Source organism: Bicyclus anynana, chromosome 14 (genome assembly GCF_947172395.1).
Source record: "Bicyclus anynana chromosome 14, ilBicAnyn1.1, whole genome shotgun sequence".
In the NCBI taxonomy this organism is placed as follows: domain Eukaryota; kingdom Metazoa; phylum Arthropoda; class Insecta; order Lepidoptera; family Nymphalidae; genus Bicyclus; species Bicyclus anynana.
The window spans coordinates 10531949-10553432 of NC_069096.1; the positions used below are offsets into that span (position 1 = coordinate 10531949).

Here is a 21484-nt window from a genome sequence, read left to right on the forward strand (position 1 = left end):
GGTAATTCGCATGGTTTTTGTTTGTCCATTAGATTTTTCGTACCTATACCTATGTATTTTATATTATGTATTATTAAAATAGACCTACATATTGTGTACTAGCGGGCGCCCGCGATTTCGTCCGCGCAGAATTTTCCGTTCCATTCAGCTTCGCTAGCTGACGCCTCTCAATGTACCTACCTAACATTAGTTTATGAATCGATTTTGATAGAGAGATCAAGAGTTTAATAACACATTAATTATTTAAGTATGCAAATATATACCTAGACAATAGATATTTGGTTTACTTTTAGGATGTTGTGTAAGTATAAAATGTCGTTTAAATTCAAATCAGCACACGGCAACTTACGGTATCGGGATCTCCTCGTAACCTCGACATAGCTGCCATTGCTTCGTGGAAGCGTCCGCGGCGTGCGAGCCAAGTTGGACTCTCTGGTGAGAAGCATAAGGCTATAAATGCCAACGTCGGCAGCAATATGGACAAGTGTGCCACCGACCGCCACGACAGAGCTCCTCCTAGAGCATACACGTAGAGGACACCCAAAGAATACGCAACAAAGGGTGTTCCTATAAGTAAACCTCTTAAGCGAGGCTCTGAGATCTCTCCTAAGTACACCTGCGGACAAAAATTCAACTGTTAATCTTTTTCGATAATTACCACCATTAATTTTGAATTATGACATAACTTGACCTTTCAAAAGTGCTTGTAAACAAAGCCTAAATTAATTTTGATAATTTAAAAACAATATGTTCAAATGATTTTGCTCGCGGAACTCATGATCAGGATACGCACTGGAACGACGAGGCAGTCAGAAAAATACGACACTTTGTCACGTCCATTTATAACCCCCGACGCAAAAAGAGGGGTGTTATAAGTCTGTCTGTCTGTGGCACCGTAGCTCCCGAACGGATAAAGCAATTTTAATTTAGTTTATTTTGTATTAAAGGTGAATTACGGGCGAGTGTTCTTAGACATATCTGATGAAAATCGGTTGAGCCGTTTATATGTTGGGAGAGTTGAAAGTGAGGATAACCAACGGAATGTCTGCAAATATACTCGAGTGGGGTCTCAATTGGAAGAGAATATTGACGACTTGATCGAGAGTGTAATTAATAGTTTCATTAAGACATTTGGGGGTTTTTCAAAATTTTCAATTTTATGAAGCGATAACTTCTTATGTGAGGGTAAACCGCTTGGTAACGTAACGCGTTACAGCGCCACTCTGTCTGGCTTGCGCTCGCGATTAAATAACTCAGATTAGTTTAAGTTATCACTTTTGCCAATTGTGGTTAGAAGCTTAGAGTCAAGTAAAGCGAGCGAGCGCATCTGCCAAACGTTCCGACGCGACTTTTGCCGAACACCGAGCGTGAGTCTGCCCAATTTATTGGGTGAAAAAAAAACACAAACAATGTGTAAGTAGGTACATACTTGTGAAGGTGCCGCAAGAATTCCAACAGCAAACCCGCAAACAATCCTCCCTAGCAGCAACAGAGCGTGGTGTGATGCTGTGCCTATCAGTATCCAGCCGACTACGAGCGGCAACGTGGAAGCCTGGAGCGTTCGTCGCCGCCCTATCGCCTCCATGATCGGCCCGGACAACATGGACCCCAGCGGTGTAGCTGCCGAGTGTATGCTCGCTGGAACAAAATGAGGTTTAATTTTTTTTAATGAGATATAAAAACATTCATCATCATCAACCCATATTCGGCTCACTGCTGAGCTCGAGTCTCCTCTCAGAATGAGAGGGGTTACTGCGTGTGTGGAATCTGCCAATGCTGATTGGCAGATTCCACACACGCAGAGAATTAAGAAAATTCTCTATTTTTTTTTTATTTTATATATTTACAAATTAGCCCTTGACTACAATCTCACCTGATGGTTAGTGATGATGCAGTCTAAAATGGAAGCGGGCTAATTTGTTAGGAGAAGGATGAAAATCCACACCCCTTTTTGGTTTCTACACGACATCGTACCGGAACGCTAAATCGCTTGGCGGTACGTCTTTGTCAGTAGGGTGGTAACTAACCGCGGTCGAAGCCTGCCACCAGCCAGACCTGGACCAATTAAGAAAATCTCAATCGGACCAGCCGGGGATCGAACCCAGGACCTCCGTTTTGTAAATCCACCGCGCATACCACTGCGCCACGGAGTCCGTCAAAACCTCTGGTATTCAGGTTTCCTCACGATGTTTTCCTTCACCGGTTGAGACATTTAATTTCTTAAACACGTGATATTTTATTTTTTTATTTTTTATTTGGAAATAAAAACATTGTTAGTAGGTAATTCCTATTAAAATTGGGGTAGTATGAGGTGGTGTCACGCAGTGATATTGTTAATTCATTTCGGATAATATCGAATAGTCCCGGTAGAGTAAGTAGGTACCCATTGAGTCCAGTTTCCGGCCATTGGATATACAGAATAGGTTTCTTGAAAATAAAAAAAAAAATGGAAAAACTAATTTAATAATGAGATTTAATTTTCCGTTTTCCCTCATTCTATACCTACCTAGTTGTTCTATTCTGTCCGTTTTGTGTATGATATGTCCTTTACATGCATCTAAGTTTTATGTAAATTGCCACCTTGAAAATATACTTCTAATTTGCCGGCTAGGTTAAAAATGACGTTAAACACAAATTAAAACAATTCATGAAAAAAACAACGATTTCTTAATAACTCATTTATGATACAGTCATAGTTTAACCATACCTACTTGCAGCAATAAAAATGTTTTTAACATGTTTCTCATTAGTCTTAGTTTATTCAAATGGTCTCGACATGTTAAATTAAAGACATTGTAAACAAAATAATAATTTTATGGCCAACATCTGTTTCATTTAATGAAGAATTAAATATCGAGTTATTTAATTCTTCATTAAATAGGTAGGGCTTCGTTAGGTATTATTTGATCAAATATCATTCGTTGTTTACTAAATGAAATTAAGACAATTAGATACATTTGTTCACCTCAGTTTCGACGCGCAAGTGACATGTCTAATAGCATAAAATCTTTGGTTGCAGCTGTATAAGCTCTAAATTTGCCAAAAGAGGGGCTGATGTTACTTTTTTTATTTACTTATTTTCTAATTTATTTATTGATTGATTGATTGATTGATTGACTTAACAATCATTCCTTACTCTATTTCCTCGCCAAACTGAACAAGCAGTTTGTTGGCGAGTTGTTACTTACCAATCCAAGAGCCCATTTCATCGTCAATCCTCATAGTAGTGTTCTCAGTGCGCAGTTGTGGGAGCGCGACAGCTGAAAACCCGATGGGGTGTCCGGCGCCCGCCGCTAGGATCAGCACTGCACATGTTATGAGACACTGGAACAATAAATCTATATATATAAAAATGAATTGCTGTTCGTTAATCTCGCTAAAACTCGAGAACGGCTTAACGGATTTATCTTATCTTGGTCTTGAAATGTTCGTGGAGGTATAGGGAATGTTTAAAAGGTGAGAAAAAAATCAAATAATTTCCGGGAAAACCCTAAAAACTGCCCTTTTCTATTTCCCATACAAACGTTTAAGAGTCAAGCGGTAGGGGTAGGGTAGGGGTAGAGGTAAAGAAGGGTAGAGTAGGGATAGAGAATAAGTGCACTTATGTCAAAACGAAGCTTGACCGCTAGTATATTATAAATATAAATATATTATATATATTCACACTAATATTATGATGGCGGAACCCCGGATTAACACAATCTTCTTCTTTGACCTCGCATATTCCCGTTACACGGGGTCTACTTTCCCAATCAATCGGCGCCACTTCAAACGCTGGTATGCGTCTTCGTCAGAGAGTCCCAGTTCTTTTAGATCCTTTTGGACCGTAGTCAGCCAAGTCGTCGGAGGTCTACCCCTAGAAACTACTCTATCACTTTGCAATTGCACGTTGTAGAGTCAACATCTCCTGAGGATGCTCCGGTTTCGGGGTGAAACGTACGTAGAGAGTATTTTGTCGGACCTGGGTGACGTTGTCGCATGGGTTCGTCGACTTTTCGCGGATGATAGCAAAATAAATAAATCATTATATTATCATGATGAACTTCCGCAAAGTAACGCCTGCTTTTATCCAATAACTAACTTTTTGTCCACGGATGGAAATGTTAGTCGAGAATAACATGCCCAATAATCTTTTTCATAAAAGAAAGAACTCTTACAGATAAAGGTAAATGTTTTGAAAACCCACCCATATAAGAGTTGGTCATTCAATACCTACTTATGATTAGATAAGATAAATGACCGTGTTTCAAAACAAATCGTTAACATTTTATCTCGTAAACTTGACTCCACATAAGGTCTCGAGTACTATAACCTATCGATACATACACGATATTGGAAAATGCCGTCGACATTAAATTAATATCTCATTCTGGTAATAGGAGCTGGCAATATACTTAATTGGGATCAAATGATGTTTGCACTCTCACTGCACCACCGCCTTATGTAAGCACCAATTTAATAAGAACGGAAGAGTTTACGAGCGTCATCTTACATTTTCTTGAAAGGTTAATTAAAGTAATACTAACCGTTAAGTGTATTATGACGTATTGTTACATTGTTGTTATACTTTCAACTATGATAGGTTACCTACCTATCATATAAATGTATACCCAAGTACATAATATGAATAAATGATAATCCCCCAAAAATCATGAAATTAACTAAGATAACGACTTTTATGCCAGAAATAATTTCCATCATAACAGAAAAGTTTTTTTTTAAATATTTTATTTACTTACTTACTGGCTTTCAAATGAAAAAAAACCGCATTGAAATCGGTCCATCCATAACACCCCTTTTGCGCAGGAGGCGAAAATAATAAATAGTAGTCCAAAACAAATATTGTTTCTTGGTACCTGATTGAACACACCCCGGACGGAGGAATATGTTTCGCCTTTCACATAGGGCGGTAGTGTGGCTGTGGAACTGATGCTGCGGAGGAAGCTCTGCAACGCCTCGTACTCCTCCTGGCTCTTGGCTTCCTTGCTCACCACCTCCGGCTTGCGGCCCTTGGCCAGCATGATCTCGTGCGCGCCATCTCTACGAATAAAGAAAGAAACGGTCAATGTACCAAAGCTTGATGTGTTTAAGCATGCGTTTACAGATTATAGTTTTTTTTTTTCAATCAATCAATTTATTTATTCTTTGCAGATACATGCATTATTTATACAGGTGGTCGGTAGATGTAGATGGTAAATGTATCTTGCCAATTAGGCATGCAAATTATTTATTAAGTATTTAATGATTCAAATGACAATTTCACCATTTACAATTTAAGTTTACTAGCTGACGCCGCGCGGTTTCACCCACGTGGTTCCTATAGGAATATGGGGATAATATATAGCCTATAGCCTTCCTCGATAAATGGGCTTTCTAACACTGAAAGAATTTTTAAAACCGGACCAGTAGTTCCTGAGATTAGCGCGTTCAATCACACAAACAAACTCTTCAGCTTTATGATATTAGTATAGAATTTCAGAGCTTCCTCAGTTCATGAGAGCTGAAAGTCTGTCAACTCATATCTCTATCATAGTATAGAGTTCCAAACGTGTTAGTTTTCAAGCGTCCAGACCTTCCAACCGGTCAAGTATAAAGATTATATTATTTTTTGTTTTTCTCCAAAGGGTAAAACGGGACTCTATTACTAAAACTCCTCTGTCCGTCCGTCTCTGTGTCCATCCATCTAAAAAGACGGACAGAAATATTTAAAAAAAAGCTTGATTATGTAAATAGAATAGAGATGCACTTGAAAAACACAGTTATTTTGAAATCACAGAAAGACACTTCTTTATTTATATGTTTATTAACCGACTTCGTTAAAGGAGGAGGTTATCAATTCGTCGGAATCTTTTTTTTACGTATGTTCACCGATTACTCGGAGACGCCTGAGCCGATTTAAAAAATAATTTTTTTGTTTGGGTCAAAAAGGGTCTATTTTCCCATTGTCATAGTAATCATGTCAGGATCTGATGATGGGATCCTGGAGAAATCGAGGGGAACTTTCGAATATTATAGGGGCCTTGGTACCGCCTTCAAGCTGATCAGAAGGTAGCACATAATACGATGTTATTTTTCGCTTTTTAGTTTAGTAGAAACATATTTGTGATTTTAAAGTCAGGTTTATTTTTTATTAATTTTTTTTATTTATATAAATATATTCATTTTAGATAGACTTCGTGACAATCATAAGTTCTACGGAAAATTTCATATTAAATATGTAGGTACAAAATAGTAATCTTTACTTTCACGCGTTCTGTTTCAGTCACGTTTTCATTAATGGAAAGTACCTATATTATTTACACAATATTTCCATTTAGCACGTATTTATTACTTACTATTTCATATAGATATTCGTTAACATATTTTTCGAACTTCATAAAGAGTTTTTTATAGGTTATCATAGCATTCACTAATTAAAATTACTTATGTGAAAACTACAGTTGTTAAACTAGTTAATCTCTCAAATTAAATTCATTGGTAGGCCTTACAAAACTTACCTACCTATGTGGCGAACTTTGCTATGGTAAGGATAAGGTAAGAAGTTTTCCTCATTGGCAAGACTACTTTGAATCTTTACATAAGGCAGATTCTAAGTATTCTGATATGGACATTATGTACATACCTACTCGTAGTTTACTTTCAAATTAAACGGTAGGAGCTCGTTAGCAATTAACAATGTAAAAAAAAGTCAGTTGTCTGTAAAGTCGGTTTACTGACTATAGCTAAACGTGACAACGTCATGAAAAAATACAGATGGAATGATTACATTTTTTAAAATAAAATGTTCGTTTTTCTAAAATACTGTTTAATAATTTTCATAGACGAGAATATGTACCTACTTTATTTCTTGTAAAAAAAGTTGGCAAACCTAGAGCGAGGGAGCGACATATGACGTATCTTTTTTCGAGTTTGCAGCCGCCTCCATCGAATTATAAGACGTTGTTACGTAAATAATCGAAATGAGATTTTTGTGTCTATGGTTTCATTGTACTGATGCTTATCAAACGTAAATCACTTTTCGTAAAAGCGCCTTAATTAAGCGGTATTAGTCGTTAACTTTCTTTGATATTTGGATAAACAACCAAAGTCAACATAGTTTTTTCTTCCAGTATAAAATTTACCAGAACTAACAGTGGCCGTTTTTCCCTTAACCCTTCAATTCAGATACGAGCATGTTTATAGCATGATTATACAATTTTCTTAACTTTTTATGTTTATGTAGATACCTAATAATTATGCTCTACCATCGTTGTCCGTCATGTCATATGAGTTGAAGTCTTGTGATTTTCTGCATGGTGTATTGTTATTACAAATTGCTTACAATCAAATAAATTGGCTGTGCAAAAAGGATATCATTATAGGCAATGACTATTTACGTACGCGTTACTGACAATGTAAACAGCGTACCAAGTACTTGAGAGTACTTGTGGTATTTGGTAGTGTAAGGTACCGGATAGCATAAGTAAGTCCACAAGGTTTTATTTTTTGCGATCACTCATTGAACACTCGTCGAGATCACTAAGGTAAACCTTTGTTAGATTTCTTATTATATAATAACAAGCGGATGCCCGCGACTTCGTCCGCGTGGAATTCAGTTTTTCACAAATCCCACGGGAACCATGGATTTTCCAGGATGAAAAGTAGCCTATGTGTTAATCCAAAGTGAAATCTATTTCCATTCCAAATTTCAGCCAAATCGCTTCAGTAGCCGCAGCGTAAAGGAGGAACAGACATACACTCACACAAACTTTCGCCTTTATAATATTAGTGTGATTATAAAGAGGTAAAGTTTGTGTGGTTGTAGGGGGTAATCTCTGGATCTACAGAACCGATTTTGAAAATTCTTTGACCGGTACAAAGCTACGTCATTTGCGAGTGTCAATTGTTTTTACTTTGTGTTCCTACGGGAACAGGAACTATGTGGGTGAAACTGCGAGGCGTCTTTTAGGGGCATTTTTTCGTCTTTTAGAAATTTTGTATTATCTCCGTAACTATATGACTAATTAACATACTGTAAAAGGCAAATCTCTATAATATCCTCTTGATTATTAAGTAATTCATTTTGATAAGGGTTGAAGTTTGGTTGTGTAAATAATGACATAAACCTTAGTAGGTATATGATTTAAATAATTTATTAAAGTACAAAAGGTACTACATATATCTGCTAAAATATAGAAGATAGATATATGCTGTCGCGACATTTTCTGTAGAAAATGATGTATTCTGCAAAGTTGTAGTACATTATTTTAATCTAACATCAGTTCCTGAGATTAGCGCGTTTAATCAAACAAACAAACAAACTCTTTAGTTTTTGTAATATTAGTAGTAACGTAAAACATCTGACTATAACATTTATTTAAATATCTATTTAATTTTTAGTGTTCTTGTATTCACAATAGGGAGTTACATTCTATGGTTCAATGTACTTGATCAGAATGGTTTTTGTAAATATAATTGAAAAATTATCTTTAACCTTTAAGAAGAAATATGTTTGGAAGTTTTATATCAATATATGTGGAATACAAATTAATTCATTCGAATTTTGAGTTATCGTTTTATTTCGAACGGGTCATACCATGAACCAATATTGGTTTTCAACGAAAACTCCACATTTTTTCGTTAATTTGACAAATAATAATAATTAGGTAAAATTTATCGAAATCAGGGGTCCTAAATCTTCCTAATATCTGCCACATATTAAATAAGTACCTATACATATATCATACATATTTCGTAATGATGCTTTCTTCCGGCATATAAGAATAAATTTTATCTAATGATAAAGATACTACAACACACTTGTACCTATCTCTTTAGATATCTACTAAGTATGTACCTACTTCATAGAATCCAAATGTTTGTACTTTTATTGAAGTTATCAAAAGTTTATGGTTAAAAGGCCTAGAACTGAGAGCATTAAAAAAAAAACAAAAATGAGATATAGAGTTTATAGCTATTAGTCAATTAATAATTTAGTTTTAGTCTTTAGTCTTTTCTTTCATCTATTTTTTTATTCACTTTTTATTTTAATTTTTTCAAAATTTGTTTGTATTAATTTTATATAAAATATTTAGGTGCGTAGTAGTCTACTTTATAGTATTGTAATCTGTGGTTTCCGAAGCTGGTGTCATAGTTATAATTTTTATTTATATAAGAATTATGATAATATGATTATGTACTATGATGTTGTTTGTAAGCCCTCATTAAAATAAAATAAAATAAAAAATATAGGACGATAGCTTTCTTACAATTGGTTGCTTGCGTAACTGTCAAAGTGAAGCTTGTCAGTCCGCGAGTATAGATATAATATGTGTACCTCTTATTCCTACATAAGTACCTACATATATCAAATTAAGCTTCAGTAGCTAATCAATTTGTAAAACCGATCGTATCACGATTCAATTACTTACAAGCTGCCATTAATGTCCAATTTTCATTAAGTGTCCAATAAATTCGATAACATTCCATGGCTGTTGAAAAACCAAGCGAAAGCCTTATAAGCAAACGCTACATCTATATACCTTACTCTCAATTCTTTCTAATGTTTGCCAACATGATTGTGTTGGAAATACTTATTTGTGTACTAAATATTTTGGAGCTATACGTTTGAGTCGATAGATTATAAAATACTAGCGGACGCCCGCGACTTCGTCTGCGTGGAATTTAGTTTTTCACAAATCCCTCGGGAACAATGGATTTTTCCGGGATGAAAAGTAGCCTATGTGTTAATCCATGCTATAAAATATCTTAATGCCAAATTTCAGCTAAATCGCTTCAGTAGGAGCGACGTTATAGAGTGACAAACATCCATCATCCAAACATCCATACAAACTTTCGCGTTTATATCATTAGTAGGATATGATGTTTGTGGTAAAGTCTGTCTTTGTTCAAAGTAACATTACGGTCGTGGCTAGGCTATTAGAACTAGGTAGATAGGTAGGTACTTTATCGCAAAGTTGTTTCGCGTAATGGTTTAGCGTTTTCATTACGGTGCTGCACACACATTTTCAAATTCATTTGTTTCAAGTAGGCTTGTACGTATGTACGTATTTTGTGGTACAAGCACTTGAAATGAAATGAAATGAAATGAAATGAAAATATACTTTATTGTACACCACACAGAAACATACGATACAGAAAAATAATGGAAAGAAAGAAAAATGCACAATAGGCGGCCTTATCGCTAAAAAGCGATCTCTTCCAGGCAACCTAACGAAGAAACTAATAATAAAAATTATAAAGATATAGGCTAGGGTGTACAGAGGTAATATATAAAAGAAAATAACGCATAAAAAAGAAAATAGTTAAATACTTATGTAACAAAATACTAAGAAATATCAACATATATAATATACAATACGATACATATACCATATAATACAAATTGTATATTTACAATATTTATACATACGTATACGAGTATATATATAAATATAGATATATAATAAATATAAATGTATAAAAATGTAAAAAAATATATATATAAACATGTCATAAACACAACAAACCATGACGATAATTATTAAAAAAAAAAAAAAAAAAATACAAAATTTAAGGTGGAAAGTAATGTTTACCAATGAGCCCCTTGAATATCGGTAAAGATTTCGCACGTCTGATATCAGGAGGGAGAGAGTTCCACAGCCTTACGGATTCGACAGCAAAGGATCTAGAGAAAAAAGAAGTACTATGAGTGGGAATTTTTAAGATAAGGTTATCGTCAGAACGGAGTGAACGACAGTGAGTATCACTAAGAAACTCAAACCGTTCTTTCAGATAAAAAGGAGTATAGTGATGGAAAAGAACAGAGTATAAAAGAGACAGAATATGAGTATTCCTGCGAAGACGAATCGGAAGCCACTTGAGCTTAGTCCGAAATTCAGAAATGTGGTCATATTTTCGAAGTCCAAATATGAACCGAATGCAGAGATTTTGAATACGCTCAAGTTTATTAAATTGCTCAATAGTTAAATCTAGATAGCAAGTATCAGCATAATCAAGAATTGGTAAAAGGAGAGATTGAGCCAACATAATTTTAGTAGGTATAGGCAGGAAGTTACTGAGACGTCGCAAAGAATGTACTGCTGCAAACATCTTCCTGCTCACTTCGCTAACCTGAGGGACCCAGGAGAGATATTTATCAAATACAACACCTAGATTTCGTACTGTATCGCTAAATGGTAGTTGAACTCCATCAAAAACAACACAAGGAAGTGTTGTCCAGTTAATACGGGCAATTTGTTTGTGACTGCCTATAATGATGACCTGTGTTTTAGAAGCATTTACTTGCAGACCATAAGATCTACCCCACTCAACAATTCCCTGTAAATCTTTATTCATTGAATTAATTTTAAGGGGTAAGTCTTCTATTTTAGCTTGGGCATACAATTGAAGGTCATCAGCGTACAAGTGGTAGAAAGAAGATAAATTTAGAGTTATTGTACTAATAAAAATTGAAAACAAGAGAGGAGACAACACGCCACCTTGTGGTACACCAGCACTCACTGAACACCAGTCGGAGTGTGAATCTTCAACTCGTATACGCTGCTGGCGTCCATGCAAGTAACTATGAAACCAGCCAATGACTGAAGGAGATATGTTAAGAGAACGCATAATGGTCAAAATTAGATCGTAATCAACATTATTGAAAGCATTGCTGAAGTCTAACAGTGTCAGGATTGTCACACACTGGTTATCCATACCAGAGCGGATATCATCAGTTATTTTAACTAAAGCAGTAGTCGTGCTATGACCGGAACGAAAACCAGATTGAAATGGGTTGAAAAGGTTACACCGAGACATGAAAAGAGTTAGTTGTCTATGAACTATACGTTCAAAGACTTTTGACAGGAATGGGAGAATTGATATAGGCCGATAATCAGAGAAGCTCGAGGGATTAGGTTTTTTAGGAATTGGAATTACGTGTGCCCTTTTCCAAGATGTTGGAAAAACACCAGTAAGAATGGAATTATTGAAAATGAAAGAAATTACAGGGATTAGAAGTTCAAGGAGAGGTATGATCATTTTACGACTAATGCAATCAGTTCCAACAGCATCAGAGTTGACTTCCAAGATACTTCTCTTAACATCACTACAGTCGATTTGACTAAAGATAAAAGCTGGATCGTCGGGAGTGGGCAAAGCAGAAATATGATTTATTGTATTACTTTTTATAGTACTATCAATGGTACAAGATGAGGAAAAGTGCTGATTAAGCTGGTTTAAATTAACATTACTAGTATGGTTGTTCCTATTTGCTTTCCCAACTCCCAGAGATTTGAGAAACTTCCATACTCTACCAGAGTCTTCCTCTTCGAGTATGGATTTATGAATATGGCGTCGTTGCATATCTCTACACAACCTGTTACACTGATTCCGAATAACTTTATATTTATGCCGGTAAGCCTCCGTGTCCTTTGATTTTAACTTGGACTTTGCAACATTTTTTTTGTGTTGTATGGTTTTGATCTCCTCAGTAAGCCAAGGAGCAGGAAGATGCCTGATTCTGACTGGACGAATTGGAGCATGACGGTCATACAATTTAATTAAAAGGGAGTTAAAAATCTCTACTTGTTCGTCTATATTCGATCCAACACGAATATCATCCCAGTTTAAATTCGCAGCATCATCCCTCAGACGATCCAAATCCATACCACCAAAATTACGCTGGAGAAGAATTCTTGATTTTGCTTTAGGGGGGCGGATCTTATAAGATAGATAAAGTAAATCATGATATGAAAAGGCATCGGCAGGGCATTGGCCATGCTTAGCCACATGATCACTAGAAGAAACGAGAATAATGTCAAGAAGTGATGGGGAACAGTTTGGAAAATAGTGAGTCGCGGACAGAGGAAGAAGGTGCAAATTAGCCGCCTGTACTATAGATTTTAGACGCGTGGCGCGAGAGTCATTCTTTATAAGGCAAGTATTAAAGTCACCCATTATAATCGAATGCTTATATAGTGGAACAAAACTATCTAATAATACCTCGAATTGTGGAAAAAAGTCAATAGTCAGGCTAGGGTTATAATAAACTCCAAGAAGCAGTTTGAGATTAGAAAAAATCACTTCTACAAACAAATGTTCAGCATGCGTGGCAGGCTGTGCTTGTGAGACACTAATAACAGTATACGGTAAATGCGAACGGAGATAAATAGCAACACCTCCGCCAACCCGATTTTCACGGTCATTCCGAATCAAGTGAAAACCAGGAAGAGCATATGATGTGGAAGATAAACATGGTTTAAGCCACGATTCAGAAATTAGGATTGCATGAATATATTTGCTATCAAAAGAAGAAAGCATATCGGGATAATGTGCAGGAATACTCTGAGCATTTATGTGAACGATATTGAAATTTTTAAATGAATCAGAGAAGTGCGTATCAAGTGTTTCATTAAGAGTTGGGAGGCTCTGAAAATTATCATTACTACTAATTACACTAGAATCAGAAAGCGAAAAGAATGAGTCGTTTAGGCCAATTGTATTAAGAAATGACATATTAAAGAAAGAAATAAAATGTATATAAATATTTATATACAATAATAAATAAATAAAATTAAAATAATTAAAATAATAATAATAATTCAAATAACAATAATAATTATATCTATACTTATATAAAAATTAATTAAAACAGATGATATTATTAATTAAATGTAAAAAAGAAAAAATAAATTGTAAAATAAAATAAACAAATATAAACTTTACCTACCAGCTAGCAAAATGTGTAACATACTTATGACTAAAAACAAAATTATTACATAACAAAATCAATTAAAAACAAAACTAAATCTATAACCATAGCATAACATCAAAAATAACTTAAAAGAAAATACATGACAATAATTCAGGATTACTTAATAGTGAAAATCCGAACACAAAGCAATTTGCCTTAAAGTTAACAATATAAGTTCTAATTGTTGTCTCTGGTTACTAATATAAACAGATACCGGATTTATTTGACAGATAATAAAGTAAAACGTAACTAATAAATAACCTGTGGCCCTGTGGCTATTCACAGTTGGCATCACTGTTTAAATTGTCAACGCTTGATACACGTCACTTTTGACAGTTCATGAAAAATTGACAATTGAAAGTACAGATTATTGATACAATTTTGAGGGTATAATTTTAAAATAAAAGAAAAAATAAAATGTTGTGAAGTCTAGTCATAAGTACCTAAATAAACAAGAATTGAATTTCTACTTCCTAACCACTCGTCTAACTGTACGAGAAACGGGCAATTTAGCAACTGGACTATTTAATACAACACCGGAGTTCGGCGACTCCACCGCCCGCGTCGCCGCTACCGCCGCCGCCGCTGACGAAACATCAGGAATTAATTCAAGTTCGCTCAAGGTTCTACTCGGTGACGGACGCCGTCCGAGCCGACGATAAATATGCATCCATCACGCGTCCAGCAGTTTGTGACACCGAAACGCTTTCGAGCCTCTAAGAAAGTGTCGTGGCGCGACTTTGTTAAAAACTCCGACTGTGTGAAACCAGTGCCCTTGAATTTAGTTTTAGCAAACCATACCTTATTGCGTACTGTTGTGTCTGTGAACTTAACAACAATAGGCCTGGGTTTGCCACCTGAAGAACGTCCAAACCGATAACTTGTTTTTATGCTGGAACTTGAAAAATTTGGGAGATCCAAGTGTTGAGCAAATATCGATGTGACACGTGCAGTTAAATTCTCCGCCTTCGCTTCAGAAATTCCGTGCAAGAGCAGCATCTTCCGCCTTTGTCGCATCTCTTGGCGATCCATTTCCATCCGAAGGAATTCAACTTGCTGCTGCAGCGTTTTCAATGTGGATACAATAAATATTTTGAAAGAAGCAAAGTCCGCGGCTATCGATGAGGTGGTCACGGCCGTCTTCGAAGCAGTGTTCTTTTGTAATTCCTGCTGGAATTCGTCCATCTTCGTGTAGAACATATCCGACATAGCAGAAAAAGACTGTTTCAAAGAATCCATCTTGTATCAATATCGCGAACACTTGTGTAAAATTTTGTGGTTATGAAATATAAATAAATTATCACGAGGATTACATTAGCTGGTACGTATTTGAAGTCACTGGGACATAATATAGTGAAAATAAGTAGATATACTTTAAACTTTCTATTATAATTAAAAATAAAATAAACAGCGTTTCAAAAATGTGTGTTACTTATTTCACGCCTACCCTCCGAAAAAGCACTTCTGAAACATCAATGTTTGATTATGTAAATATTTTAAGCGACTATACGTCTATACCACCGAATCGAAAGGCAGGTTCTAAATAATCATTCTTTACAATATGCTAGCCACTCCCCATCCAATAAACTCACACCACCACACGATCAGTTTTATCGGATGTGGGTTTATCGGATGGTGAGTGACTAGCATTACCTAATTGTACTACTTGTGTGAACATGAAAGCTAATTCGATTGCCTCCAATCATCTTTGTCATTGATAAATGGGGATGATGACTGGGTTTGAATATATTGATTTTTATGATACATTCGGGTAAATAGGGTCATTGTTAACTAATTTATATATAAAAAGAAAAGATTGTCTGGATATTTGCAAAATAAATGAGGTATAACATTTCAAAATCTATTAAAAATCTTTTATCGTAATTAGATGAAAATTCATACAGTTCTAGCTTCTTTATATTAAATGTGTCATTTTTTAATAAATGAACTATAAACATAAACGCACCAATAACAAAGATATTAGTAATTTTGTTTGTACGCTCATACAAATCTAACGATCATTACATTGCCTACGACGTCATTAGTTCGTGCCATTTTGTATGGGGCGTTTTTCAGGGATCCGCGGCAGCGCCGCAAATCTGACCCTTTAAATCCCTGTAGCTCCGAAAGTAATGTTCGCAGATACCCTGTTCCTTTTACAAAATTGCTTTACTATTAGCATACTCTTAATTTATATACAATTTAAAAAACTGTCATCATCCCTATTATAATAAGCTTGGAGTAATTAATGTGTTTTACCCGCTTAAGCGCAGCTTAAGTGCTGTATGCTCTGTGGTTTAATTTAATGATTGACAAGTTCAAAACAAATAAAAAGTGATACTTGACTAGAATATGGATTTAGATACCATTTTCACCCGTTTTTAAATAAAAAGCAACAAAAGCACTGTTTAAAAGAGTATTTGATCGTTCTGTACCGCATAGGGTAGCCGGTAGGGTGGACCCGGTCTTGTATATATGTTTTCTGTGACCCGGTGTACATATGTTTTCTGTGACCCGGGTAGTTTCCGTAGGGTGTCCACTGCACATAAAGTGTGAGGACAAAGGTCATAAAAATTGATTTTCTTGTAAATATTTCATTTACTATGAGTTTTTCGCTATTGGTATACCTATATTACAAGTATCAGTTTATACAAATATTCAGCTGGGTATATATTCTGAAGTGAACTTACCTACTAATTTCACTAGATCATTCATCATCATCATCATATCAGCCGATGGACGTCCACTGCAGGGCATAGGCCTTTTGTAAGGACTTCCAATCATCACGATACTGAGCCACCTGCATCCAGCGAATACCTAGATCATTGGGAAAAACTAATTAGTAATGTAAACGAAAGCGTTGACGTTTAATTATTCATGCACTTCGAAAAGTCAACATGCAGATTGCAGATTCATCGAAGCGCAAACAATATTAGTCGACACCGTGCTCATCAATATTGCGTTCAATCGGTCAACTCCAGTGTTCAACTGAATACCTATATCTCGGCTACTTGACACTTACTACTTACACGTACTTGACACCAAGCACAACGTTTTTTTTTTAATTCTTTACAAGTTAGCCCTTGACTACAATCTCACCTGATGGTAAGTGATGATGCAGTCTAAGATGGAAGCGGGCTAACTTGTTAGGAGGAGGATGAAAATCCACACCTCTTTCGGTTTCTACACGGCATCGTACCGGAACGCTAAATCGCTTGGCGGTACGTCTTTCCCGGTAGGGTGGTAACTAGCCACGGCTGAAGCCTCCCACCAGCCAGACCTGGACAAATTAAGAAAATCTCAATCTGCCCCGCCGCATACCACTGCGCCACGGAGGCCGACAAAAAGTACATGTACATCTTTCTAGCCAAGTATAAAGTTAATCCGCACGAGCTGTACTAAGTACGCAAAACAACTCAGTAAGTAGCAAACTTGTTCCTTAAATAAAATATACTTCTACTCAACCGATTTTGAAAATTCTTTTACCACTAGAAAGCCACGTTATTTGTCAGTGTCTTAGGTTATTTTTTATCCCCGTATTCTCACGGGAACGGGAACTACGCGAGTGAAACCGCGGAGCGTCGGTTAGTCTCTAATATGTAAAATTCTCATGTATATATGTAAAAACCTACGAGCTAGCTTTATCCGGACACCACAATAACAAAGGAACAATTAAAATAGAAACCGTGTGTAACGCCCGCGATGTCTTCGCGTGTGTTTTGGTTTATTTCGGAATAGCGAACGATCGCGACTACGTCCGCGAGGAATGCAGTTTTTTTTCGTCCGATTTGAAAAACACAAAAGCCTCCTACTAACATAACATGAAATAATATCAACCCAACCTACATCCACATGAAGTTCAATATAGAATACGAGTAAGTATGCGGATAACGTCTGATTTTTCCCCCTATTAGCACTAAAACAAACGAAAATCCTGATGAAATCTACTTCTTATAATAAAGTAAGTAGGTACTAGGTACACATAACTTTTTGAATACAGTTTTATTTATTCACTAGTTCATCATCATTTTTTATAGGTAATAATATGATTTATTTGTTTGAAGTTAAATCTAATCTAATCAGTTTATGATTAAGAGCAATCTGTACTTATTGAATGGTCTCTTTGATCCAATTATTATTATTATATTAAAGCTAGGATAAAGAGCAGGTTGTTTTCCAATGAATACAGTCTGTTACATGTGTGTCATATTAGAGCTAAGCTATCTTCTGATGGAATAAATTCACCTAAGTAAGTACATATAGGTATAGGTAATCTTTAAAAACACATCATTAATTGCTTTGTGGGAAAACTAAAAATATATGGTACATACCTACCAATTTGCAATAAGGCAGAAATTAAATAGGTAATAAATAATCGAGAAAATAAATCTGGAAAACAGTGAATATCTATTGAAAAGTAACTCGATAGATAGAGGGAAAAAGAAAAGGAGGAAAATAGGGGAAAAAACTACCAAGGATGTTATATGGCAGGTTTTACGGAACTCGCGGTTACCTTGTTGCCTTTAGTAGGTTGCTGGCACCACTTGATCCACATTTGTGTGCAAATAAAAGATATTGGTAATCTTCCTAGGTATTTGAACATGTTTTGATTTACCTATACTATTTATTTTATACATTTAGGTATCTAAATTTAGGTACTTAGGTACTTAGAGTAGGTAACTTAGGTAACCTACTAAAAAGCTACATATTATCAAGACTAACCAAGGGTTGACAAGCATTATATGGGAGAATAAATGTCAAAAAGAAAGCTCCAAGCTGAAATTGTACCTATACTACTGGTGGCACAGATTAGAAATAATAGGCAGATAGAGCTCACGGAACACGACGACGTCATAGCCGCTCCAAATACAAAATTCAAAAACGAATACATTCTCTAGTCAGTACGACACGAAGCGCATCAGTAATTTTCAATATTATTCAAGAAAAATGGTGTCTTATGTTTTAAATATTTTAAAAACTGTTCACAAAAGCTAAAGAAATAAGATGGAGCATTTTTTTATTGGTAATTAATTATTATATTATATTAATTTCTGAATTGTTAAATTTTGAAATACAAATTATGAAAAAAGTTTGTAAATGGGAATTTCAAGGAGACGCGTGACGTTTGTTTTTTTATGGGTTTCGCCAGTTTTACCACGCTGCTTGTAAACTTCTCATTCTGGATCATCATTATTCTTTGACTGGTGCAATCTCACGCGGACGAACTCCGAGTACTCTGTCGCGAGTGTCCGCTAATCTCGTATGAATGCGGAAACTAAGATAGAAAGATACTTGGGCACTTTTTAGATAATTCCTATCTAACATATTTTTTGTATCGATAATATGTTAACAAATCTTTGAAATTGGATAAGATCACATTGTTTTCCTGGAACCAATACCGATCGAAATGACAAAAAAGATGAAAAAGATGTAATCTACCAACATACTTACCTATAATATAAATTCTATTTATACACTCGCTAAGCGCAGTGATTTGGAACATAAAAATGTTTTAAACGTGAAAAATGGTTAATTAAATAATTAAATGATAATAATCTGCGCTGCTGTGAGAAATTAGTTTTGTTTTATCTTCTTTATTCGACGATTAAATTTATAATTACACAAATCATCACATTATTAGCAACCCATATTCGGCTCACTGTTGAGCACGAGTTTCCTATCAGAATGGGAGGGGTTAAGACGCAATGAATTAAGAAAATTCTCAGATTTCCATACGATGTTTCCCATTTTTTTTTTTTAAATAGATTCTTATTTAATTTCTTAAATGCACACGACTGAAAAGTTGGGGGTGCATCCCCGGATCGGATTCGAACCAACGCCCTCCGAATCGAAGGCAGACGTCATATCCACTGGGCTATCACAGGCTGTGAAAACTTAATGCACGCCAGTGTGCACTGTCAGTGGCGTGCACAAAGTTTTAACTAGGGTATGCTCTATATGTACAAAATGTATTCTTCCTCCAATGCAAGTACGTAATGAATCAACGATATTTTATACTAGAGATAGGTCACTAGCGCATCAAAACTGAGTTACTATGGTGAGACAAATGTGCATAAATTGTTTCAATTTCATTTGACAACGAACGTTATTTAAACAAATAATACTTAAAAATTGTCTAAAATGTCGAGTTGTGTGTTCAGGAAGTGTAAACACTAACTGATATATGTGGAATTAAACACAAAATGTGTGCGCTCAGTGGAATAGCTAGATTCGTATCAGTTTTTGCGGTAGTTTTATAAGCACGTAACATACCTAACATACATAAAATACTAGCCGACGCCCGCGACTTCGTCCGCGTGAATCTCGATGTAAACTTTCAACTACCCCTATCCTACCCCCACCCCTAGCCTACCCCTACCCCTACCCTACTCCTACCTACCCCTACCTTACTTTTATGGTTGATTTTTTACACCTTGTGTCTGAAAAACCTAAATATCTTACGGAACCCTATTTTTTTCCAAAATAAAATTTAGCCTATGTTACTTGTGGATAATGTAGCTTACGAATGGTGAAAGAATTTTTAATATCGATCCAGTAGTTTTTGAGCCTATTCATTACAATCAAACAAACAAACAAACATACAAACAAAGTTTTCCTATTTATAATATTAGTATAGATTGTTGTAATGAATCCTCAGGGTTTATGCATTGCATGAAATGAATTCATCTATGAAGTTCGCGACACTAGTTGTAGGGTTAATCTTTGGATCTACTAAACCGATTATGAAAATTCTTTTACCAATAGAAAGTCACGTTATTTCCATGTGTCATTGGCTATATTTTATCCCCGGACACGGACGTTGCTAGTCACTAATTTGAAATTGAAATTAAATAATAATACACTTTATTATACACCACAAAGAAACATACAATACAATATATACAAAAAAAAATACTAAAAAATGCACAATAGGCGACCTTAGCGCTAACAAGCGATCTCTTCCAGCCAACCTAAAGAAGAAATTAATAATATAATAGAGTTTAACTTTAAGACTTACTTCTGAATTTTTATAATCCGGATTCTTCGGTCATAATGTAACGCATATCCACATAACAGTAGATACGACATCTTATTAACAAATAACTAATACGATAAACTTCCTAAAGGAGCAAAACCTAGTCTCTTCTTAGGCACATTGAACAAGAATGTAACACTGTAGTGTTCTTATCAACTTAACCCTTCACCTATGTTTCTTGACATAACTACATATTGATTTATACATAGATTGTATGATGAAGTTAATTAATATTTGTATGTACTATAGGTAATTCCAGTGAGAGCCGTAATACCCCAGTGAATATGACCTCTGCCTCGGAGGGCGTAGTTTTGAATCCAGTCCGGGGCCTCCACGTCCAACTGATCATCCTAATGTTATCGGTTTTCGTAATACTTAATTGTATGGATTTTTTTAAAAAATACTACATTATTACTGTGTTATTTGGTATTCAAATCAGTTTTAGTTGAAAGGGTTGCCATATAATTTATATCTACTTACGGTTTCTAATGAATACAATAGGAATGGATTTGGAAGTAGGCGGCGTAGATTCTCCGCGTACCGATAGTTAAGCAATGACATTTTATATTAACATCACTGTAGTTAAGCATATTTTAGCTACATAACATAACAATAATGAACAGAAAATTGCGATACTTAGGATAACAAAAAATAATAGCAGCCAGGTACGAGTAGTTGGAGAGCCGTGTTAGCCCAGTGGATATGTGACCTCT

General features: G+C 35.5%; 2 protein-coding genes across 3 annotated transcripts in view; both read right to left on the bottom strand.

The window, feature by feature from the left end:
- LOC112052077 (facilitated trehalose transporter Tret1) overlaps window positions 1–21484 on the bottom strand; it is a 41868-nt gene that overhangs the window by 6920 nt on the left and 13464 nt on the right. Inside the window, exons 1-5 of one of the 2 annotated variants that reach the window (XM_024090998.2) lie at window positions 20754–20884; window positions 4857–5040; window positions 3189–3324; window positions 1430–1638; window positions 350–616 (exon numbers count right to left, since the gene is read on the bottom strand). In XM_024090998.2, the coding sequence (XP_023946766.1) occupies window positions 350–616; window positions 1430–1638; window positions 3189–3324; window positions 4857–5040; window positions 20754–20824 (867 nt within the window). In that variant the 5' untranslated portion in view covers window positions 20825–20884. Of the gene's footprint in view, window positions 1–349; window positions 617–1429; window positions 1639–3188; window positions 3325–4856; window positions 5041–20753; window positions 20885–21484 lie in introns of those variants that run through there. The other variant, XM_024090999.2, reaches the window with a different exon arrangement.
- LOC112054076 (uncharacterized) lies at window positions 13809–15179 on the bottom strand. The gene has a single exon (XM_024093736.2). The coding sequence runs from the start codon at window positions 14972–14974 to the stop codon at window positions 14354–14356; it is 621 nt and encodes a 206-aa protein (XP_023949504.2). The 5' UTR covers window positions 14975–15179; the 3' UTR covers window positions 13809–14353.

Bases quoted from the DNA above. Each gene is read 5' to 3' on its own strand.
- LOC112054076 (XM_024093736.2), bottom strand. From the start codon at position 14,974: ATGGATTCTTTGAAACAGTCTTTTTCTGCTATGTCGGATATGTTCTAC.